General features: G+C 37.2%; 1 protein-coding gene across 3 annotated transcripts in view; it reads left to right on the forward strand.

The window, feature by feature from the left end:
• FXR1 (FMR1 autosomal homolog 1) overlaps positions 1-25,102 on the forward strand; it is a 28,639-nt gene that overhangs the window by 907 nt on the left and 2,630 nt on the right. The window contains exons 2-14 of one of the 3 annotated variants that reach the window (XM_009288048.1): positions 3,883-3,976; positions 5,249-5,320; positions 7,567-7,715; positions 8,179-8,272; positions 9,153-9,269; positions 9,369-9,539; positions 14,757-14,835; positions 17,404-17,513; positions 18,484-18,570; positions 19,338-19,545; positions 21,235-21,438; positions 22,133-22,333; positions 23,108-23,188. In XM_009288048.1, the coding sequence (XP_009286323.1) occupies positions 5,306-5,320; positions 7,567-7,715; positions 8,179-8,272; positions 9,153-9,269; positions 9,369-9,539; positions 14,757-14,835; positions 17,404-17,513; positions 18,484-18,570; positions 19,338-19,545; positions 21,235-21,438; positions 22,133-22,333; positions 23,108-23,188 (1,516 nt within the window). In that variant the 5' untranslated portion in view covers positions 3,883-3,976; positions 5,249-5,305. The remainder of the gene's footprint in view (positions 1-3,882; positions 3,977-5,248; positions 5,321-7,566; positions 7,716-8,178; positions 8,273-9,152; positions 9,270-9,368; positions 9,540-14,756; positions 14,836-17,403; positions 17,514-18,483; positions 18,571-19,337; positions 19,546-21,234; positions 21,439-22,132; positions 22,334-23,107; positions 23,189-25,102) is intronic. The other 2 variants (XM_009288049.1, XM_009288050.1) reach the window with 2 other exon arrangements.

Genomic DNA, 25,102 nt, shown 5'->3' on the forward strand with positions numbered 1-25,102 from the left:
CTGGCTGGTGGGGTGGGGTGAGAAGCAGAAGAGGCCTTGACTGTGTGTAAGCACTGCTCAGCAGTAACTAAAACATCCCTGTGTTATCAACAGCGTTTTCAGCACAAATCCAAACCATAGCCCCATACTAGCTACTGTGAAGAAAATTAACTCTACCCCAGCCAAAACCAGCACAAAGACCCAATTTTTTTTTAGTGGAAAAGAGTGCAAATCTGGAAGCAAATCTGGAGAAAGAATTATCCATGAGGCCCTCTTCATTTAATTTATAAACACAGCAGTGCCACTAAGGACTTGTAGTGGCAAGTTGAAGATAATCCATGGGATGGTAAAGTACAAATGAATACCTGTTGTTCAGCGTTCAGACTGATAACACCGTGGATTACCTGGGAGATTCCAGGGCTAATTGGAGATGTTCTGGGAGCTACATCCTCTTTCCTGTTTCCCTTCCAGTTGCTAGGTGGAGATCCTAAAAATGTGTCAGCTTTTGATGTGAAAATTGTTACTAAACTCTTCCAGCACAAACCTGTAGATTAGTCTTTAAGCCTTTCTTTAAGAAAGATTGCTGGGTAATAAAGGTAATACTAGGGAGCGTGCGAGTGTGTGTTTATAAATAGTATTTTATAATCCTGAGTATGTAATCTTAGGGTGTGTATGTGTATACATATATGTGCGTATACATGTGTATAAAAATAAATCCTAGGGGGGAAAAAAAGAAGTAATCCTAGGATTTACTCTGCAAAGTCCAGTCTTTGTTTCTTTCTAACCTGTGTTTTCTAGCCCTCCTTTTATGAAAAATAGAAGATGAGGTGGCAACCATAATTTGTACTAACATCTATTGAGGTGGTTATGGAAGTTGTTACTGTCCCCTAGGTTTTCATACTCCCACCCCAAAACCCAACAAACAGGAAAAAAACAAATCGGGTCCTTCCTACTATCCATGGTCTGAGGAGATGTGACAAATCTTCAGTTTCATATTCAACATCCGTGTTACTTTTCTTTACGGTAGGAGGCTCTTTGCCTTCAGAACATATGCTTTCATGTTGGAAACCAAGTAAGCTAAAGGAAGCGCCTGTGGTTCACAGCAGGGGTCTAATTGTTGGGAAACACATTTCTAGTGTTTAGTATCCATGTCATCCATGTGTTTTACAGAAAGTCTGGCAGCAGCAGCCATGTTCCAAAAAGGATGGGATACAACATATGTTGAGTGTTTTGTTGACCAAAAATAGGTCTTACCAGGAAGTGTGTATACAGTTCTAGTCAAATTATTCTGTGATGTAAATCTGATAAATTATTACCCTTTTTACTGAGTTAAATTCATAAGGGCTTTAGTAGAACCGAAGTTGGCAAGAGTGTCCTGTCCTGAATGCATCGTTCTGTTGTGATAGTGATCAGCACTAACGAAGTAAACGCATCTACTTCCCTAAAGGCAGTCTAAATTGTCAGTTTGCATTTTCTGCTGTTAACCAGTCTTTATCTACAGCTATTGTAAAGTTCCCAAAGTTGGTGTACTAGCACAGACTGCTAATGATGATTTTGTGGCCATAGCAATAATTAATCTCTGGGCAGATATCCTTGATTCTTTTAAGAGACGTTTTTTGGAGGTAAGGAGGCGGAGAATGATCGCAGAAGCTTCAGGAACTGGAAACTCATTACTGTATAAGGCAGAAAATTGGATCTTGAGGTGCAATTTCATATAGGCCCATTGGAGTTTGAAGCAGCCATATTGAAAGAAAGACTTCTCTGTTGTAAGAAGCAAGCACCTCCCTTTTTTTGTAATTTGTGCCAGATGTTTGGGATAAGCCTTCTGACTACTAAGTGTCAGTTCTGTCATACCCTCTTAGTAGGTAATTTGTAGCCAGTCAAAAGTGATGTCTTAAAACATTTTGTTTTGCACTTCATCAGTGAGATGCTCCAATTTTGGATTTTTTTGCCATCAAAACTTTGACTCCTCATATTCTGAGAACTAAGCCTTCTGTGCACTTTTCCACTGTTTTATTAAAAAATACCAAAACATCTTGCAGCTGATAGTGGTAAGTCATTATTGGCCCATCCACTTCTAGTGGATGGAGTTCCTTTAGATGATTAGAGATGGAACCAAAATTAGCCTACTGCAACTTCAAGCAGATTTTATTGAAGGTACAAGGTCTCTTCAATCACAGCATCTCATTATGGGCAGTTTATAACTTTCTGTAAGCTCCCATTTGCTAGATTCTTTAACCTCAAGGCACAGTTGAAATTCTCAAGAGAACTTTAAGCAGCTCATTTGAGTTTGCAACATTTTTGATCCTGTTGTTCAGTTACGATTATTACGCTCACACTGTTTCTGAACTGAAGTTTTACATACCCTATAATTTAGGGAATGCATTTTGTCCTCAAGTCTTAGTATTTGCCTTTGCATCTGTGAGAGTAACAACTTCACAAAGGCAGGGAGGAGAAGGAAAAACCCAAACCCTGAGTTTAGTGACTATTATAGTTGCAACAAGGGCAATTGAATTGCAAGTGATTTTTGCCAGCCCCCTTCACCATTTCTCAGAAATAGAATGAGATTTAAATAACATCTTATGGCCAAAATACCTTCCAACTTCAACAGAAGCTATCTGTAATCTTCATGGGTTTTTTCTTGTTTTTCCAAAGTTCCACTATGGTTAAAAGAAAAACAAAGTGTATAATAATGGCTAGAGCAAAACTATATGGATACGTCACATCTTTATTAAGTGAGGTACTTGAGTGTAAGCTGTCTTTTCAGAGGAAACATAAATATATCCATCTTGTAGAAAGTTGCAGAAGTGCCCTTTGCTCTTAATGCTGAGACTTGTTCCACTAGCTTGGGCTGCTCTGCGTGTATTGTAAGTAAGCAAAACAAATTACTTGCAGTAATCTTTACTGTTACAAGTTGGTTCTGGATTCTGTCTGTACCTGATGTGAACTTTGATTAAGATGGGCATAAATGATGGATGTTGGAATGCTTTGGCAGATATCATCAAAGTCCCTCAGATATTCTAAGTTAATAAGGGTGGTTTTGGTGTGGTTTTTTCCCCTGGTTTTATTTCAACCTGTGCAGAGTCTTCAGTTGGGTTTCTGAATAAAAGAGTGAGGAACAGCTGATGGTATTCTGTGACATTCACAGAGTAGAAAGAAAAGGAATTTCAGGAGAACATGGAGGATGTGAATTGCTCCAGTAGTCTTCACAAAATGCACCTAAAATATACGCTTCCACAAGTAAAATGCTTTGTAGAGCCAGCTATGGTAAAACAAGTAGCCTTTCTGTACAAGAAGGTAAAATTTTAACTTTACATGCCTAGTAGTAATTGGTATTGATAAGCAGTTATAAAGGTATGTTTTGAACTGAAGCTGCTTGCCAGACACTTACTGGGGAGTGTTAACAAGTTTGTAGGTAGAATTGTGAAGTTTTGTTAATGATCAGAGTCAGATTTTCCTAGAATACTTAAAGCATTAATGGTAAGCAGTTGAAATGTTAAGTATGAGGTGAAGAAATGGATGAACCCCATGGTTCAAAAATATTCATGCAAAGATAAGCTTACATTTGTGTAAAGGCTTTATGACCTGGAACAGTAGAAATGTAAGTACCTCATCTAACAATCTTTTCACTGGGGTTTTATGAAAGCCATTTAGTCAACCCAGTCAAGTTAAATTTTTAAGTTAATTTAAAAATTGTTTTGTCATTAAATATCTTTCCAGATACTATTTTTGTCTTGACAGGGTTATTTTGTTCCTTTGCTTGTAAGGTTTGCTTTTTAGCAGTGAAGAAACAGGCTTGATTATATGGAAAGAGTGAGTTTTAATTAAACTCAGAGTTCTAAAATAAAACTAAGAAAACAGGAAAATTCTAGAAATAATGTGTAATATCTCTTCAACTTTCAGTTGGCAACCAGAGCGCCAGGTACCCTTTAATGAAGTCAGATTACCACCACCCCCTGATATCAAGAAAGAAATTGGTGAAGGAGATGAAGTGGAGGTGAGTTTATCCCAATGAACTGTCCTGGTACCTAACTGATTGTCTGCTCAAGGTGGTGATGATGATTGTAAGTACATTAGCAAAGTGAAGATTCAAAGTGGAGCATGTATCTAGTAATGGATTTATTAAGCTCTCAGTGAAACTGTAACATTTAATTTTTTTCACAGAATTACCAATGGAACTTTCTCAGAATCTAAAAATTGCTGAGAATGTTTCAGAATTAAAACAAACCTAGGTAATTTCCATTTTTAATCTGGAATGTAACTGTTGGAAATGTTTTGATGCGAAGATGTAATAAAGCTCTTCTAATAACAAAAGTTTTAACTCAGATGAAATATCTGGTACAATCTGGTAGGAAATTGTGTGAATGATACTGTTTTACAGAGAAAGTGTTAATTAGAAATGATGTATTAAGCCAGGAAATTAAAAGGTGCATTTTCTGTTTCCAGCTCATTGTAGTATCTTTAGTAATTTAGTACTTAGTTTAACTTCTGCTTTTCACTTTACTTGTCTTTAAAATCAAACTAATGAGTTTCTTTAGGATACCATTATAGTTTTGGGCTAGTAATCTAAGAAACAATGTAGTATAGGTGCTGGGTTTTTCTGTTATTTTCTTTGAAAAACATGTTACGTGTTGGCTTTGTTAGAGGTTAAACATAAAGGATTATTTTCTACCTCCTTGCTATTGCAAAATTTCTTGCATGCAAATGACTTTGGCCTGTCAGAAGTGTATAAGGAGTAAATGAAACTTACAGAAGATGAGGAAACTGAAAGTTTTGGAAGTCATCTGTTCTATATCTGATCTTGCATTAACTTGGTAGTGTTTGTTAAATATGGAATGTGTAGTCACAGGATGACTTGGTTCATTTCAGTAGTCCTAGGCATATCAAGTAAGCCAGTGACAAAACAAAAATATTATTATGGAGTTACTTCTATGTGTGAAGACAGTGTTTGAATTTAATGAGGGATTGTCCCTGAATCGCCTCAATTGGTGTTGAGCCAAGGTTTTTATCTTCCTTTAGAAATTTCTGTTGAATTGTCAGTAACGTATGCAAAGGAAATCCATTCACAGTCCTTGTAATGAAAAATAATAAAAAATCTGTGCAAGAAGCCTGTGCCTGGATAATTTATACAAAAATTACTTTTGTGTAGCATACTGTTCCATTTTAACAAAAATTAGGAAAGTTGGGATGTTCTTTCTTCATTATACGTGCAGGCAAGTGAATTATGTCTGTGTGTGCTTTCAGTGTTTCTTACTACTTTCATTTTCAGGTTTATTCTAGAGCAAATGACCAAGAACCTTGTGGCTGGTGGCTGGCAAAAGTTCGAATGATGAAAGGAGAGGTAAATTATTTTAAAACCTACTGATTTCATGCTGTTATGTTAAATACAGTAAATATAAAAGGTCTTTGTGATGGAAAAACTATGAATAAAGTAGTACCCATACAAAAACATGACAAAACAGAAATGTAAGTTGAAATCACTTTGGAATGGCCCATGCTGCATTACACAACTGAGGGTTGTCTTTTTATAGCTGAGCAAGTCACTTCCATTATTAGTAGTTAAATTGCTTGGAGGACTGTATGCATGCATAAGAACAGGACTTCTAACATTCCTACTTTGTGAATGGAACTTGGTGCTAAAAATTAAGTAAAGCAGTACACTTGTGGTTAAAGTCAGTGTTTAAACTCCATAAATTAAGCAGCTATCCATGTGTGTTGCTATGGGTTCTTTTTTGTGTATGTATTTCTACTGAGTGTAGTAGAAAGACATTGCTTTAGTTGGTTTGCTTTTACGTATGTCAGGTTTGTGTTTTACCATTGACTCTTGGAGTTACACCTGCAAAGTAACTTGTAGATTCAGACACGTAAGTGTATAGAGCTATGGCAGGGTCTGATACAGTCTCATTAAAGCTTTTTGTGAAATGACAGAGAGAGAATTTAACTTTGTAGTAGGAAGGGTCCTGAGTTTTGACTTCTGTATTAGATTCCTAAAACCAAAGGAAACAGGGTTGAGAAAAAAAAAAAAATTGTCCAATTTCTGGTATTGCTTAAAAACTCTGTGAGGGCAAGGTGGGGATAAACAGTTATCAGAGGAAGATTCTGTGTCTTGATCCTTGCAGATGAACCGCTTGTTAAGGAAACAAGAGAAGAGGAGACAAATTGATTTAAATGATAGAATTTGTTATTTGGGGCTAATCTGCTTCTCTTACATATCACAGAAACTTGGAATTTTACTATCGGTTACCTTGCTATGCTGCTTATTTCAAAAAAGGTAGTGAAAGAAAAATTTTTAGTTCTGAATTTAAATGCAGTTTTATCCAGTTCTTACTTTTCCAGTATTTTTGACAGGAAAAAAAAATGATTTTTCATCCTCAGATGGCTGGTATCTTTATACAGCATTGTCAAATTAGTTATTTTATGGAATTGTCCCCCCAAAAAAACCTCACAGTTCAATTTTGGCTTCTTTGTACAGTCTTTAACATTGTTCTATTTTCACATTTGTTTTCCTCAAAGTAAATGTGAAATTCATAAACAACCCATGTATCTAACAATAGTTAGCTTTGTGATTGTTCTGATAACCAGAATTATCTTTAACTACAGGAGTTAATTTTTTAAAGCGTAGGGTGGTAGTTCTCTTAAATTTAGTTGTCTGTTTAGTATTTATTTTTCATTATTATTACTTAACTTGTTTTGTGATATGTTTCAAAGCAGCTTTATATGATTAGGATAACACCTAAGCTAAACTTAAAGCTTGAAATTGGAAAATAGCATGTGGAAAAGTATGTCACAACCTTAGTGATTTACTTTTTCCTGATACTTGAGTAAATTGTGTGTGTTGACAAAAATGGATACTAGCTTTGAGGGAGGAAGAGGAGAAAGTACTGCTGCACTCCTAAATTGTGCACAGGTGGAAGGGAAGACAGGAGAAGGCTGCATCCCTAACACAAAGCCAGGCTTGGGGGAAAACTCTGCACACAAGCTTCTTTATGCTTTCATGTGTTGGGTGGAAGTGTAGGAGTAGATTATTGGTAGCTGTTAAATCTTCTTAGTTCTCTTGCCTTCCTAAATTTGGGATAGTGTGTATCAAAAGGAAAATAAAAATTTGGTCTTTTTGATCTTCCATGATTCACAGGTGGTTTGCCCATTGAATCAGTGGATTTGTCTCTTTTTTTTTTTTAATTGTTGCAGAGCAGATATTTCAGTGAAGAATAAGTTATGTTGTTATGTTTGCTTCTCTATTAGGTATTTTTTAGAATTAGAGCTCCAGTAAACATTTAGAATTTTGGAACTTGAACTGGACTAAAGTAGATATTTGAGGAGGTATGAGCATGAGAAAAATCAATAAAAGGTGCTTTTGTGGGGGACTGAAATTATGCTGATATGGTGCTCTGACTTCACTGAAGTATCAGATGGGTGCTGGAATATGTCCAGGCTCATTTGTGAATAATTGTAGCATTATATCAACTCAGATTTATGTTTTAGTCTGTATATTCATATTTTGTACTTTCTTGGTGATGCTGGTAATGTTACTATGTCTTTGTTCCTTACTGAAGTTACCATTTTAAAAAAAAAAAAATTCTTCCATAGTTTTATGTCATTGAATATGCTGCTTGTGATGCCACTTACAATGAAATTGTCACTTATGAACGACTCCGACCTGTGAATCAAAATAAAACTGTCAAAAAGAACACCTTTTTCAAGTGCGCAGTGGATGTTCCTGAAGATCTGAGAGATGCGTGAGTAGCTCTGCACACTTTAATAAGTCATTTACTGTATTTGAGGGGGGGAAAACCCTACTTGGCTTATATTTTAGAGGCAAATTTACAGGTCCATGAAGAACCTTAAGGGTGGCTATGGCTGCAGTAGCTGGTTTAGAAACTACTGACTGCGATCCCTGCTGAGCTTTTGGGTTGGAGACAAAAAGCAAGTTCTGAGATGGGAGCTTCAGGTGTTGCTTTAGGCTTGTACAGGTGATGCACTCACAGTGGGCCTCTGGTACTGAGACTTGCCAAATAACCATGATGGCATACAGTCCACAGAGAAATAAGCTCTGGAACCATGTTAAGGAGAATGGGAATTTGCCAGTTTCTGAGCAGTCTTTGCCATAAACTACTCTGAAACGTTCTTGGTTCTGATCATGATATTACATGTTCTGCTCTGATGCAGCTTGTTGAAATAACAATCATTTTGTCTTCTCAGGTGTGCTAATGAAAATGCACATAAAGATTTCAAGAAAGCTGTGGGAGCATGTCGAATTTTTTATCATGCTGAAACTGCTCAACTAATAATACTGGTAAGTAATTATTTCTATGTAAATGTTGCATGAATTTTCAGTATATTATTTATGGGAAGTATATAGCCAGCTGTATATTTGTATGGAAAATGGTTTAACTTGTCAAGCTATGTAAATTGTGAGAGATATGCTATAAGTAGATGTGTTTAAATTTAACCTTTGGGGGTAGGCCTTTTGGAGGGACTATAAGGACTGCGCTGCATACAGCCTAAATTTAGGAGCAGCTTTCAGTCTGATTGTTTTTATGATTTTTGTCATCCACAACTGAGTGGTGGTTCACTGATTTGCGCAGCTAACTCTAGCTTAACTGTGCTCTGGGGCAGTAGATTTACCCCCATACTGTATTACACTGTGCACTTTGACACTGGTGCTGAACTGCACCAGTTCAGCATAGCCATTAAGGAATTGTTCACTTAGATTCCTCTGTGACGGTTTTCTCTTTATTACATAGACTTTTCCCAGCATTAGTTTCTCTTCACAGTTCTATTTACTTAATGGTACCCACTTGAACCTCACTCTCCAGAATTGTGTTTTCCTGCTTGTTTCCTTAGCTCTGCCATTCAGACAGTGAGTGACAAGTATGTCTATGGTAGAATGATATTTAATTTGTTTGTCTGGGGAACATCAAGAGGAAAGGGTTACTGTGTATATCCAGCAGCAAAATCTTTAGTGTAAAATATGCTGTGAGTGAGAACAGAAAATTGTTGGTTTGCGAGGTGGTGCTGAATTTCTCATGCTTTGTTTTGAGAAGGAATAATATCCATGTAAGTTCTGGAAATTCAGATGATGATTATGATTTAGTTTAAATAGGCTCCTGATTTATCCTTGAAATGTGGATTCACTTAAAAAAATGAAACTTCATGTTCCTTCTCTTTTGTAGTCTGCCAGTGAAGCAACAGTGAAGCGAGTGAATATACTGAGTGACATGCATTTGCGCAGCATTCGTACCAAACTTATGCTTATGTCAAGAAATGAAGAAGCTACAAAACACTTAGAAGTAAGCCGTAGCTTGTAATTCTTGTTGCTTGAAACTGAGCACATAACTGTACATTACATTGAGTGCACGTGGATGAGTCTTACTTTGTTTTTCCTTCAGTGCACAAAACAGCTTGCTGCAGCATTTCATGAGGAATTTGTAGTCAGAGAAGATTTAATGGGACTTGCTATAGGAACACATGGCAGTAACATACAACAAGCCAGAAAGGTTCCAGGAGTTACTGCCATAGAACTCGAGGAGGATACTGGTACTTTCAGAATCTACGGAGAGGTAAGGGGGAGACTTTGTATGGATCTGATGAGCATTTCATTCTCTATCTGCCTTTAGAGTGGTGAGAGCTGTACCCAGAACTAAGAACTGGAAATAGCTGAGTAGTTGTCTGAGTGTCTATATGCATGTTCACACTATGGCAGCTTGTACTACATGTATTTGAAACACAAGACTTCATTGTAGTGGTGACCTCCGTAAGATGTGTTCTGTCCTAATCAATCCATGTCCTGATGCACAAATTCTATAACTGCACTGTAGATTTCAGTCAACTTGAGAGGTATAATTTGCTGCTGTTTTACTTGATCACAGATTTTTTTTTTTCTTTCCTTCAGACTGTATATGCTGTTCTTGTTGGTTCTTCCCCTCCCTCCTTTCTAGTTCATGTGTGTTTTGCTGCGTGGTGTCTGCTCCTCTAACCTAGCCAAATGTGTTAAAGCCTGTATCTGCTGCTTCTAACCCTTTTATTTTGGCAATTTTATGCTGGCTTTGGCAAAATAATACTGGTTTGCTCCGAGTTAATTCCATCTGTGCGACTCTTACCTGATGTGCTTTAAATCTCAGAAGTGCCTTGAAATGTAGCTGGTCTTTGGACCAAAACAATGATCCATTCAGGAGGCAGAAGAGCAATGACAAAGATGCCACTGTCACCGGGGCACTGTCAGAACATTTCTTCAGGGTTTTTATCCCATGTTACCAACTCTACAGGTGCCACTAACACCTGAGTCTCTGGTGTTAACACTTTTAGAAATTCTTGGTTGTCTACTGTTTCAGGAGTCTGTGGTCTTTAATTATGCTTCATGCATGTCAGGAGTAGAACCTGGTTGTGATCCAAGGGTCAGATGAAGTTGATATTGCTGAGAGGAGGACAAAATTCTGCACTCTTCAGTACCTCTGAAGTTCTGTGTCCTTTCTTTGGAAACCTTAAACACTTCAGGGTATCAGGATGGCAACAGATCCTTTGACCTAGTACTACTAGTAAATCACATCTCACAGTTCACGAACTGGACGAGTTTAAACACAGCAGAATGTCTAGTGTGTTCCAGTTTCAGTCTCTTTAATGTGAATGATGCGATGCTGAAACTTGTGGAAAGGTTATGACCGTCAGCAGCCTCTTAGAGTAGTGCACAGCCATGATTATAAAGACCAGATGCCCTCTAAATAAAAATGCCTTTAGGCACATCCAGCCTTGTCCTTCCTAGAAGTGATAGCTGCTTCTAAAAAAGCCAGGCAACCTAAATACTCCACGTGATGAGGGCTTCAACATCTGCATATACTTGTGTACTCTTTTTACCTCTTTTCAGCTGAAGTTGGCAAGCAGCCAGGCCCTAATGGCTGAATGTACGGACAGACAATTTTAGGCTATGAGATGTGTGGGAGTAGAGATCCAGTGTCCTTGACGTTGTAGTCAGGGTCTGAGGGTCTCCCATAGCTAACGTTTTGCATACAAATAAAAGTTCAGTGTTGCTCAGGGCCAGAATTTTTGAGGGAAGGAACAGGGAGATAAATTTTAAAGAATAATGGAAGTCTGTATGATTAGAAGGAAGCTAAACTGTATGGGATGCTGTTCATGCTTTTTCCTTGTCTGATCAAGACCACTTTGATTCCAAGACCCTTCCCCTTCTGCCTGAACTGCTGCTCGTGATAGCTGTTACGAAGACCACAGTACTGTGAACTTCAGAGTTTGGACAGTGAGTGGCTATCCCTACTTTTGAAATCTTGTGCTTCCCCGGGAGGGAGAGCCTTGTCAGAAACAGCAAAGTTTCTCTTAGGCATTCATTACTGGCAAAATTGAATTGCATTCAATTCTTGTGCAATTCTTAACACTTGAACTTCTTCCTTCTTATACTAGTTTTTTAGCATACTTAACTGTATGATAACTGTTCCTTTGGATAGAAGGATAGCAAGATCCTATCTATCCCGGCTTTTTCAGGAGACACTTACTTCTTGTTTTCTCTTTGGAGAAAACAAGAAAACTCATTTTCCCTTTAGAGCTTTTATGAGCTCAGTTCCATTTAAACTAGGAGACTAATATGCCTTTTATTTTATTTCTTGAAAAAAGACTTGTATGACAATGGAAAAAGCATTGTTCCCTGCCATGACTTAGGAGGGCTTTGTCTTTATCTGCATGGGGATGAGGCTTTTCGAATGATTCCCAGAGGTAGTTTTGTTTTTTCCATTAGGGAAGGACTAAAAGAGCTACCAGGTCTTTGGAGAGACTTTCGAAACCTTGTCTCAAACTGTTGTGAGACTCCTGAGACAGATCCACCATTTGTAATAGGAATGCGCTCCACCAGCATGTAGCCACTAGATCTACGTTAGTGACTGTTACAAAACATTTTCCCTAATCTGCAGCCATACAGTTCTTGTTTGACACTCTCATTTAGAACTATCCTGCTGCAAAAGGTATAGTGCTGAGTTTAGAAAAATACCCTGCATTTAATCTATTAGAGACTTCAGGTAACCTGGACGTGTCTTGATTGTATGGGCTACTATGTGAAGTAACCAAAGCATGAATGGACGTGTAGACTGTCGTTCAAAGTTAGAAAGGTGGTTATTAGTAGCTGGAACTCTTTGAGGTCTTTAATCCATGCGCACATTGATTTTTAGAGAGAGAGAGAGAAATTATTTTTCTTTTCTGAATTACTGACTGTGAGGAACTGAGAATACGTTGTCCAAATCAGCTTTATATGTTGTCTCATGTTGGGGTGTGAATGAGTCATCCAGGTTGTACTTGCACAAAAATTCTGAGTGCTTGTGGGAAAGGGTAGATGTGCATATGGGTGCACTGGAGAACTGCTGTTACTGGCAGTGGTTTATTTTCTCATCCTGACTCTGCTTCTGTGAAAGCAGTCACTGTTCCTTCATCTTTATTTGAGAAAGAATTGATAAACATACTTCTGAGGCAGGATGTTGTGAACTCTTTAGTTAATTGTGTCCTATTTGTCGAGTTCGTTGAAGGTGAAAAATTGCTAACGTGTTGAAGTTTGTGTCATTTTAGCAGTTGTTTTGAGTATGCAGCATAGCCTCTGCTCCCCCCAATGACTTCCTGTTCATCTGTTTTCCATGCTTTATTGCTTGTTTCATTATCGTGAAATCCAATTTGCCCACGTTTCTCTTGCTGTCATTTTGACCTCTGCCAGAAGTAGAGGTTTATAAATTTTTTTGTTCTTCTAGGACTTCCATAATTTGATTGAAAGATGCAGGAGCTGGTGGTAGTTTTATTTCACGTGTTGCCTAAAAAAATGACAGATGAAAGGGCTGAGGCATTAGTGTAAAATGGAAACTGTGCTCAAAAGCCATCATTACTGACTAGATGCTGATATTTGTTCCTTAATTCTGCACTTTTGCTGTTGCTAATCTGAAGCTTTGTTTCTTTTTTCAGCATCTGTATAGCCTCAACTAACTGTCAATTTCTGTCATTTAATAATAAAACTATAAGATAGCATTTATAGGAGTTCTTCCCACTAACTAATGCCACTATCCTATCTTGGTAGATGAACTGTGGCCAGAAACCAGCATTCTGGAAGGAGAGTGCCTTAGTTGTAATATTACTTACAATGTAGAGGTGGTATGATTAGGACAGATTCCTTAGTGTAGTACGCCATTTTAGCGATCACTGTAGAGTTCAGGTTGCACTAGTGTAATTTGTCTTGCAGTTACAGGAGAGAGTTTGTCTGAAGGTGCTTGTTATTCAGGCTTAGTTTCCTGTCAAGCTTAAGACGAGAGTAACAGAAGTAGAAGAATTTTTGTAGAGAAAACAGAAAACTTCCTACCTGCAGCCAGTTCTGAACAGGCTTGGTGTGCTGTGTCTGTATGCTCCTATACCTTCCTGCAGTGCTCTTGCTCCTTTGAATCCCCAGTTTGCCTGACTGCTGCCAGATTCTCCTGTAGAGAGCTGTGCTCTGAACATAGCCTCCCAGCCTTTCTGCAGCGAGTCCCTTTCCTGAAGATACAAGCGGGTTGTGTGGTGGGCAAGCCTTGTGAGTGTGTGCACACCTAGAGGAGTAGCTACTTTTGTCATTTTGGCAGCGCTTATTCACTGAGGATTAATGTGTATTTGCAAACAGTACTCAGTATTAAGACTTGCATGCAAAATGGATCTGTTACAACAAAGGTTCTGTGACTGATTTTGTTTTCTTTCCATTCTCTTGAATACTGAGTAAGAGAACAGAAACTTCGTAGAGGAGAGAACTTCTAACGGCTGTTTTATTTAGGCTGTTCTGAAAAATCAGTGCACCTTTCTTAAGGAAAAGGCTGTAAAGCCAGTCACTGCTTACAGTGAGCCTGTAAAGCTCTGTGGAGAGATTGCTCTTCAACCTTGGAAATGTCTTATCTTTATCAGGTGACATAATCTTTAGATACTGTCAAGAGACAAACAAATCTAAAATTCATTTTCTTCTTCCCCATTTTTCCACATGTAGTCCTCTGGGAAATGTAATAGTGTATTACACGTTAAAAACTACGCTAAAAATGGCAAAAGAAATTTAAATCGCTGACATTATCGATGGTAGCACAGTTTCTGTGGAGAAAAACTGGATGCTTCCAAAGCAGTTTAGAGGAAAATGCAGAGGTTAAGCTATAGTTTTATGGCTTGCCCATCTAATCACAGCCATGTGATTATCATTCATTGCAAAGTCAGATGAAATGAGATACATGATCTAAAGTTTCTTTATAACATAGTATTCTTGTAAGCTGAAGTTTTTATGAATGCTGGTAGGACCTCTTACAAATTTATTTCTTTTAAGTACAGAATCTTTGTGATAATTATTATATTGTTTTTTATAAACGGATATTGATTTTTTTTTTTTAATAAACGGATTCTAGATTTGAAAATTGTCTTGATTTTCAAGAAAGAATATAATTAGCTGGTTTTTCCCAATTAATGTCTACCAGAAACTGCCTCAGGATATACCTGTAAGATATTTTATGTCTGTGGTTTACTTATGATAAGTTGCAGATAATATTTTAAAATGTCTTAAAATAGCATGGAAAAAGCTGTTTTATTCACTACTGATGCTTTGCTTTGCTACTGAATTTTGTTTCTGGGCACTTTAATTATTTCTTTAACATTTAGTTCAAAACTACATTAATCTTGTCTCTATTCCTCTCTTTTTGAAAACAAGTTTGACGTTTGGAAGACTTGCAGCTGTTGCTACAAGGTTTTATTTTTAACATATATTCACAAATAAACTCCATTTTTTTTAAATTCATTTCCAGACTGCTGATGCAGTAAAAAAGGCTAGAAGTTACTTGGAATTTGTGGAGGATTTTATTCAAGTTCCCAGAAATCTTGTTGGTATGTAATACTGCTAAAACTTGAAAACTTGGGGAAAGGGAGCCTAATCAGCATGACTCTGCGAAGAAGACTTAGATGCCAGTACAATATTTGATTTCTCCATTTAAGCAGAAAGTGATTAATCTTTTAAAACTATATGCATCAGGGAATTATTAAGAAATTACATATGTTATTGTTGAATAATACTTTGTTGGGATTTTAACACTTAAAATGGTTTGATTACAGACTTGTACAATCTAATTTAATGGTAATATTAGAAGTTCAGATTCTAATAAGAAAATTATTTGCTAAATTGACTACTTAGAAGTCCTGAAATTAAATTCCAAAATTTAATATGGAAGTACTACAGTAGATTTGCAAGAATGACGCAAGACAATTCTCATGTTATTGCTCCCTCCTGGGTTCAGATTTGGTAGAGGTGGTGGTTGGACGGTGTTGAGCTCCTGTATAAATCGGCAGTGCTTGTCAGTCTCATCCTCAGTCCAGAAGTGGGCATTTTTCCATGTTTGAGTTTTATGAAGGTGTAGCTTCCCAAAACTTGTAAATGAGTTTTATGGTAGCTTCTGTATCATAAGCTACCCTACCTAAAGGTGGGGTTAACCTCTGTTCCTCTTCAAGAGCAAAACACGTCTTTCTCTAGTCCAGTCTTCACAGGGTACTTTTCCATTTCCCTCATTCTACTCCTCTCAGCCTGCTGGTTGTGCTCTCTGAGTCTGGCAGCTTCCCACTCTACATTGCCAGCTCATGGGCAATGCAAGTATGAAGGGAGTATTAAGAGTGCAGGTGTTGCACCTGATTCAACAGCAGTTTGGGTTATCCAAAGCAGAAATTAAAAGCTGTGCTTTAACCTCCTATAGGTTTGGGCTTAGAGCTTGCATTATAGACTATAATTTAAATAATTCATGGGCAAACTCCTAAAAATCAGACTGTCAAGGTTTTATAACTTGAGCAAGTTAAGGTGTAGCGTTTTGTTGGGATTTTTAACAAGACCTCTGCAAATTATGTATCTGATGCAACTTGATTCTCTCATCTACCGAATGTTAAAGCTTGTTTTAACATTCAGCAAATTAATTGATAGTTTGTACATGAACACGTGTTTTTCTGTAATCTCATTCAGCAAACCTAGCTGAACCAAGGAATTTGCTAAATCTAATATTTTACAAATTGAGGTTTTTGAGGATTTTGGATAGCATTCTACCTAACATGAATATACCTATATGGGAATCACAGCACTAGTCATAGTAATGCATTTAACTGAAAACGCTACTTTTAAACAATTACAATACCAATTTATGATGAAGGCAGACATCTTGCTCAAATCACCTATGGTCATATATGTAAGCAGGCATATATTTAGCTACACTTTATGAAGACACCCAAGTTAAAAGAAGTGTAGTGACCATTAATGACTCAAATTGAAGGTATCGCACTATGCCCAATGCATTTTTTTCTGTACCGAGAGAGAAGAGTGCCATCTACTGAATTGCCAATTTCAGCTACTGAAGCTCCTTGGGACTGAGGACTTTTTCCCAAATACTGGCTAACCATTATCCACAGAAAAATGCTTAACGCTATAATGAGTGTGGTTTATTTTAGTAGCAGTAACAGGATTACTGTGCAAAATGAGATTGTAGGCATACAGAATGATTAGCTGTACCATGTTTTTTTAAGACAAAAAGGTACAAAGGAAACCTGCACTATTTGAACTCTTGAGGAAAGGAAACAATTTTTAATTGCAATTTTTGAGCTTTACTTTGTATCATGTTTGATACCTGCTGTAAAGAATGTTCTTTGTGGAATATTGTGCCACACGCTTTTGGCTGTACACTCTTTTTTCAGAGGTTCTACCTTCCTTTACTCATAATTTAAACATAAATGTTTTTAAGTGCCAGATATCTGTAGCTGGGATGAAGAAATGTTTCTGCATAACTTTAGATGAGGAAGAGCTAAAATCTTTTAGTAAGGGGGCAATGAGTCACTTTTTTGAGATTTAAACACACAAGTCCTGAAGAACCTTTTGGTTTAGATCCCACACATGATCTCAAAATAAATATTTTAAAGGTAATACGGGAAGTATGGATAGTACTCATGTTTGTTGTAAAGGCAAAATTAATTTTCAGAAAACAATTATGTAGTTTTATACTTTTTTTTTTTAAAGAGTCTCCCAACAAACATATATTGAATATGCCCATCAAAATGTCAGGAAAGATGGAATGAATTTAAAGTAGGCATTTGCAAAACTTTTGTGCCATTTTACTCTTAGTCTGGTTCTATTTGAAACTTGTGTGTAGTAGTGATCTTCATCGATACTTGTCATTCTATGCTTTTTTTTTTTTTCCCCCCCCTCCCAATTTTGGAAGTTTTCACCTCTTTCGTCTGGCACAGTGTGGGGTATTCTTTGGGGTTTTTTGTACCTGTGTGAAGTAAGAGAAAACTTAGAAACAAAGTGAACAGTAAAGGAGAGTTAGGTGTTTGTTACAATTATGTTATACATAACTTACAATATGAAGAAACCCGTTAAAATATTTTGCACACGGGTGCAAAATTAACCATTCTTGCCCTCTGAAGGAAAAGTTATTGGAAAAAATGGAAAAGTGATTCAGGAGATTGTAGACAAGTCTGGAGTCGTCAGGGTGAGAATTGAAGGAGATAATGAAAATAAACTGCCCCGTGAAGATGTAAGTACTTTACTCTTTCTTCCTATGATTAGGTTTTTATTTTCGAAATCAGTCATGTTGAATCTTTTAATAAAGGTTGTGTAGGAAAATACATGCAGAAAGTGAGAATTTCTGGGGCATGACTCAAATGAGTTAAAGTGCTACCTTATGGCATCAGAATGGGATTGGTGTTTCATCTCTGCATCATTACGCAGTTTATAAACACAGCCTTCGTGGCCTATGCATCCATTTTTTTTTTTTCATGGCCAACCTGTAATGGTGGTGATATCCATGTTACAAAAACAAGGTGTTTGTGACTTGGTAGTTTTCTAGGATAGATGCTTGTGGATATTCAACAAAGCCAGTTTTGTAACTTTTCTGTGGATATAGAGAGGGCAATTTTTAAGGTTTTTTCAGACTGGCATCTTGCAGTAAATTTTATATGAAACAATTCAAGAAAGGTGTTTTGCTGCTGAAGCAAGACTTTTTTTTTTTTTAACTTCCTCCTATATGTATTTTAGCCACATAACTAATTTGGGATTGATAGTGTTAATAGTGTTCGCATATTTTAAATATATGAGAACATAAGCTAAAATCTTCTAAAGGTACTTCATCTTGTGAAGTTGGTTTAATTAACCACTGGACACTTCTTGGTAAACTATGGATGCTTCTACACACCTACTGTGATAAACACACACAGCAATTTTGTTAGCAGAGGGCAATATAAACACTGTATGTCAAGTTACCTCAACTGCCAGAATAGGTTGTTGGGAAAGCTTGATAGTCTTAAGTCCTTAACATGTAAGCCCCTATCCTCACCCCAGTCTGAGCTCTGTCTAGTGCATCTTTGCACCCCAAGATCCAGTTACTGTCTTTGCTTGTTTAGCTCACTTTTGTAATTTAAACAGACTTTTTAATAATTTAAACGGAAAGCATTGTTTTGATGATAACGTTCTTCCTGAAAGTAAGATCTGACGTTTTGTTTCTATAGGGAATGGTACCGTTTGTATTTGTTGGTACTAAAGAAAGCATTGGAAACGTCCAAGTTCTTTTAGAATACCACATCGCGTATCTAAAGGTAAGTGTATTTCAGGAGAAAGAATCTGTAGAGGAAACCTTGGTTGAAGTAACAGAATTTTTTAATAACAACTTCAGTGGGATTTGCAGTTGATAAACTCTTCTCTCTATATTGGGATTTAAGGTTTGGTGCCTTGAACCCACCCCTTGCCCATAGGTGTTATGGAGGCCTTTAAATATATTATCATGGTCACTTAGTACTGTTGGTGTTGAAAGGATTGGGCTGTAAAGAACACTGGTTTAAGTGGCATTTGAGAAGTAATACGCAAATTTTTTTGCCTGTGTTAGCATTCTGTTGTTCTGAGGTTAATGCTCTCTTGGGGTAGGATGGAATTTCTAATAGTAACACACTAATACTACATAGTATTAGAACAATTATCCATCTAGATTAGTTGGCTTTGTATGGAGTTGTGGTGTTGGCTTAACAAAAATAATGAATGAATTTGAATCATGTTACTTTGTCAGTTTGCTTTTTTTAAATTTGACTAGAAAACGTGTGGTGAAGTGTAGTTAAGAAAGGTAATAATAGTCTTATCACCATGCTGAAAGACTTTTTTTTTTTTTAAGAGGAAGGTTTTAGGTTTCTTCCGAAACTCAGAGATTGCAGAACTCGGTTGAATTCTGCTATTTGCAGTCACCTTCAAGGTGGTGTTAACTCTCCTACAGGAATGCTAGTTCTTAAGATGACTGGTCGGACAATGGTATTTTGTGAGGGGAAAGAACATTTCTTTATCAGAAATTTTTTTGTTGTTGTTTCCTTTTATGTAGGAGGTAGAACAACTAAGACTGGAAAGGCTCCAGATTGATGAACAATTGCGTCAGATTGGTATGGGTTTCAGACCTTCTTCCGCTAGAGTTCCTGAAAAAGAAAAGGGTTATACAACTGATGAGAGCACCCTCTCCTCAGTGCAAGGTTCCAGATCCTACAGTGGAAGAGGGAGAGGCCGCAGAGGCCCCAATTACACATCTGGTTACGGTGAGTTTTCTTGAGCGTTTGTTGAGCGAGTCCTCAGTATACTTTTGAAACCATAACTGTCTCTAGATCTCTTTGTGTTCAGCATAGCTGAATGAAGGTAGGGTTGAAAATGTAGAATTGCCATTTTCTTTTTTACATAGCTCAAAACACCTAGTTAGATTTACATTCTTGTTGAAATTAAGTTTTAAATTGAAAAAATGAGCAAACAGAAGATCTTCAACAGTAGCAGTTGTATCATACAAAGCTGGGAAAGAGCAAGAGGTACAGATACTCTTCAGGAGACACAAGTAAAAAAAATCTGTAGTTAGCATTATTTGTTTTGAGGAGGAAAAAAATGCTTGTCTGTGATCATGGCCATCTTATGAATGTATTTTTGAAAAGTAAAGCAAAATACTTAAAAATGGAGACAGCACAAAGTCCTTTTTTCTCTTTTTTTTTTTTCTTTAATTTGGTCAGGAACTAACTGGATTTGTTTAAGATGTAGTGAGATATTCTGATGGATTTTTACATGAACAAGGAACTGCTATTTAGTTCCCTAGAGGTGTGTGCATTCCCTTTTCATTCAGCAGCAGCTCCCCAAATGGAGGCAGTCTGCATTTGAATATAGACATATTTCACAAAGAAGAATAGATGCTCCTGTAAACGAGGGGGGAGGGGGGGGAATATCTCTTTATTCCATACAGTAAATAACTCTTGATCATCTACACGTAGCTCACTTCTGTTACAAAATCAGACAGGTTCTTCTTTTGGATTTTATAGTCTGTCACTTACTGTAGCTTCCAGGATCACGCAGCGTTTGTTAGGTTGATTCTGATGATAATGCTAATGATTGTAACTTCATTTTGTACTATTTCCCAATGAATTGTTTGACTAAACTGTAACAAAAGTTGTTCAGTTTGTTTATATACCCACAGACTTTCGTTTGGAAAACTGTGTGTCTGTCTGTGTGTGTGTCCGTCCGTCCCCCCCCCCCAGGGGCAGCAGTGGCAAGTTGTGTGTTAGAACCATATGGGTCTAAATTTCTTTATTCCAGAATGGTTAGTAGGGAGAGTTCCTGGATGTTTAAAATCAATAGTAGGTGTTGAATTTTTAGGTAGTGAAAAGCTGTGTGGGTTTGGTTAGCTCAGAGACAGTGGGATATTATGGACGCTATTTAATATAAACAGTTAAATTGTTCAAGCAGCATCACAACAGCCAGAAGAGGTTGCTTAGCAACAGCCATAAAGTTGTCCTTGGGAATTTCGGAGAAGTTGCCTAGAAACTGCACCAAATGCCTGCAGTGTATACACAAAGAGAGGAAATGCTGTTTAATCCTTGATTTATCCGTGTATGTAAATTACAGTTTTGGTAATCTTTGAGCCCTTATTTCTCATGTTAGTACAAACTAACAGGTTGAGAATGTTAGAAACTTAGGTAACTTACGCTCTATCTATATTTTATATGTGCATATATTTATTTTTATTTATGAGTATATCTAAAATATAAAATTATATATACATTTTATATACTTTTATAAGTATATATTAATAAAGTTACTTAATTCCTATACTATAACATATTTATTTATATAACACATGTATGTATATATAACCAGCCATGCTGGGTAGAAGACTTCTGTGTGAATCTGAAACCAGAATATAATCCCAAATTTCATATTAATTTCCAATTTTCTTTTCCTTCTTGTGCAAGGTACAAACTCTGAGCTCTCTAATCCCTCTGAAACAGAATCTGAGAGAAAAGATGAACTTAGTGACTGGTCCTTGGCAGGAGAAGATGACCGAGAAAGCAGACATCAACGTGACAATAGACGTCGTCCTGGAGGACGAGGACGTAGTGTATCTGGAGGTCGTGGGCGTGGCGGACCTCGTGGCGGCAAGTCATCCATTAGCTCTGGTACTGTGTTTCAAATGTATTTTGAATTTAGTTTCTGTTCCTGGCAATTTTCTGTATAACCTTTTACTATTTTAAAATACTCCATTTTTACATTTACATCTTAATACATTGGGATTTCAGTAGAGCTGTGCGATAGTTCCTTGTCATATGCTGTGTTGTTAGATTTTTATTTGCTTATCTTCTGCTCACAATGATCTTCACTTCCTTCCTCTACTACACATGCATAATAATGATATTCTCAAAATTTCTAAGTCTTTGGCATGTTACCTCTGGCTGCCTTCTGAGTTAAGCTTTTATTTAGATACAGAACGAGAGAAGAAATCATAGAATGGAAGTTATCTTACGTTTTATCAGAATTTGACTAATTCATAACACTTCAATAGTGTCAAAAGTACCATGCTGCTATGAAGTGAAAGGTGTATTTTACACATTTAGCAGTTCTGAGTAAAAGTTCTCTAAATGTCACCTTGGAAGTCTTTGTGAGGAAATAATACACGTGCCTGCTGTGGTGCCTCAGAATACTTACTGTTGGGTTAGAGTCAGAGAGGAACCGGTATGAAATCGTAAGTGCTGTAGTCCTGTGTATTATACCTTTTCGTAAGGTTGCTTTGTATTTTGAAACTTTCAAAAACAGCCTGGAAATTGAATTATATGCAACTCCAGTGTCTTAGATGGAAATGTTTTGTTTGTCCAGTGCTTAAAGATCCGGACAGCAACCCTTACAGCTTGCTTGATAACACAGAGTCAGACCAGACTGTGGATACCGATGCTAGTGAATCTCACCACAGTAGTAACCGCCGTAGGAGGTCACGCCGGCGAAGGACTGATGAAGATGCTGTTCTCATGGATGGAATGACAGAGTCTGATACAGCTTCTGTTAATGAGAATGGTTTAGGTATGTAAACAGTTGGATGATAGTCCCCGAACAAGCTGAGAAAAAATGTGTTGTCCATGTAAGTGTAGTGAAACACTTGTTCATTTTTGTTAGTGACGAATCGTTGTTCTGTTAAAGGTTGCTGTCTGATTAAAGAAAGACTTGCTCCATGGCTCTGCCATGAAATCTCCTGTTTATTGAGCTCCACTAGTATTTTCATATGCCTCTTTTGTAAAAAACTGTCTGACGGAGACACCAGAGACTAACTTGTTGTTTCCCGTTAGTACTGCCGTTTTCAGAGAAACAGTACTGCTGGATCAGCATTCTGTTTTCTCCTTGGTAACCTCAGTCTCAGTGTAGGAAAGCTACTTAAGTAACTGTCAGTGTGTCTCTACCCACCTTCTGCTTAAGTACTTTTCCCTCAGTAAATTCTCTTGATACTCACTGGGACAAGAATATAATCTGTGGCTTAATAATGTAGGAGAAAACCTCCTCTTTCATGGGTTATGTGGCTAAAATTTTACATATGGTTACTTATTTAATAAATGAAATCTGAGGTCATTAAGCATATGCCTAAATGTTTTAATGAGCCAAGAGCAAAAAAGTAAAATCTAGCTTTTGCATTATTGTGTATGCTTTCAGTATAAAATTACGGTTTTCTTTCAGCCTGTCTTATGTAGCCTGTCTCTTTTAACAGAAGCAATTTTAAATGCCCCATGCTGAAACTGCTGAAGAATTTATTTATTTACTTATTTAATCGTCAGAAATAGTTCATGGTAAACTTTGCAATTGCAGATGATAGTGACAAAAAACCCCAGCGACGCAATCGTAGCCGCAGGCGTCGCTTCAGGGGTCAGGCAGAAGATAGACAGCCAGGTAATTCGAGTGGAGCTGTGGGTAATCTCAGGTCAAAAGCATGAGAGAATGTTGTGTCTGCTGTTTTACATATAGCTGCATAATATAAAAAGGTTACTCAATAACTAATAAGACTACTAGATAAAGATGAAAGATGTTTCCTCTACTAGGAGAACTTACAAAAGTTCTTAATCTGTCTAATGAAACTAATTTATAATGTCTAACTTTTTGCTTGGACATACGAATACGCTTCTGATCCAGTTCTCATTGCAGTCAATAGCCAAACTGCTGTTGACTTCAGTGGTCCAGGATCATGACAAACGTGAAGGTTCACGACCTGCACTCACTTGCATCTGTGCACTCGCATTGAATGTGACACAACCTTTTCAGCACCGGCTGAGAAGCCGAGAGTTGGAATGGCAGGATGTGGGTGCCCTGGCAGAGCACTGTGAGGGAACTCACGTGGCATCTGCCAGTCCCGTGCCCGTATCAAACTGCTGCTATCAGTCCTCGGCTTTTGTGCATATTTGTAAGTCATCTACAAATTGAGGGTGGGAAGGAGGAGGAATTTAAATGAAATTGCATGTTTCCAATTTTTTGTTGTTGTGGCTTGTTGCATTTCTTTTGTGTGTACTAACACTTGAAATGTTAAAAGGTGAACTAGCTCATTTTCAATGTAATGCCCTATTTAGAAAATGCTTGTACATACGTGGCGTAAGGTAGTAACAGAAGGTCTTCTAGATGGACAGGTTCAAAATTTCACCCATATTTGTCTTCCTTTTATCTGTGGCGCTCTTACAGCATTTGATTAAGAAGAAAAAAGTTGTTGCATTACAGTACCTAAAACTTGGGGGAAGAAAAAAAAAACAAACACCCCACCCCCCTAAAAAAAAAACAAACCCAAAGTAACCCATTACTTCTCAACATTCTAGTTTTGTAACAGTGATACCAGTTTATAAAGGGGCAGAAAAAGGAAAGATGGATTTCAGCTTTTAGTTATAAGTAAAACATAGAGGTGTTGGTCATCTCTACAAACCCTATGATATTTTTCTTTTAAATCTAAATATTCTAAGAACAAAACAAAAATTGCCCAAACAAGATTTCTCAGTATTTTCCTGTTGATGTCTTAGTTCAAGATACCGTTTTCAGTTTGCATAATAAATATTTTTAAATACAACAGTAAGAGCATTGGTAGTTAGTTACACTGTCTTCGTGAAAAATGCTCTAATAATTTAATCTCTTTATAAATACTTAGTAAGTGTACAGTGAGTGAAATTAAGACAGAAGGAAAAACCCCCACCCCGCTAACAATGTACTTCAGTCATTTAGTTGTATTACTTGATTTACGTTGCTATATGTTTTGGGTTGCTACTACATAAATGAATATTAAGAATTAGTGTCTTACACTGTGTGCATAAAACATGCTTCATCTTTACATTAGAGGAGTTGGGTACAGAGCCTCATTTTAAAGAAATAATTCTCCTTGAGCAGAAGCTCACTTGATGGTGGCAATTATGCTAGGACCCAGTTGTAAGAAGTCCAGTTACTGTAACAGAAAATTCATGTGCTGTACTTCCTATTCTGATGTAGGGTTCATGCACAATCGTTCCTAAATCCAGAAAAATAGTTCACCTGAATGCATGATATACTAAATACAATTGACTGTACTGTTCCACAGATAATGCTTGCCGACTCTAATGTGCTTTAGTTCATCAAAGATACAAGTGTATTTTTAAATTTGTAGTACTATGTATTCTAAAGATAGAGTTGACTCTCAATTGGTGTGGGTACAAGAGGGCGGGATAAGACAAAACCAGGCTACAAGAACATGTGCTGAGGTGGCAAGAAGAAAAGAGGTCAGAAAACCCCTGGCCGGTGTCCAGTAAGTGCGGCCGTAACAGTGCAAACATGGCTGTCCTGCTTTTGAGTACAGGC

The sequence above is a fragment of the Aptenodytes forsteri genome, unplaced genomic scaffold, assembly GCF_000699145.1.
Source record: "Aptenodytes forsteri isolate BGI_AS27 unplaced genomic scaffold, ASM69914v1 Scaffold72, whole genome shotgun sequence".
Lineage (NCBI taxonomy): Eukaryota > Metazoa > Chordata > Aves > Sphenisciformes > Spheniscidae > Aptenodytes > Aptenodytes forsteri.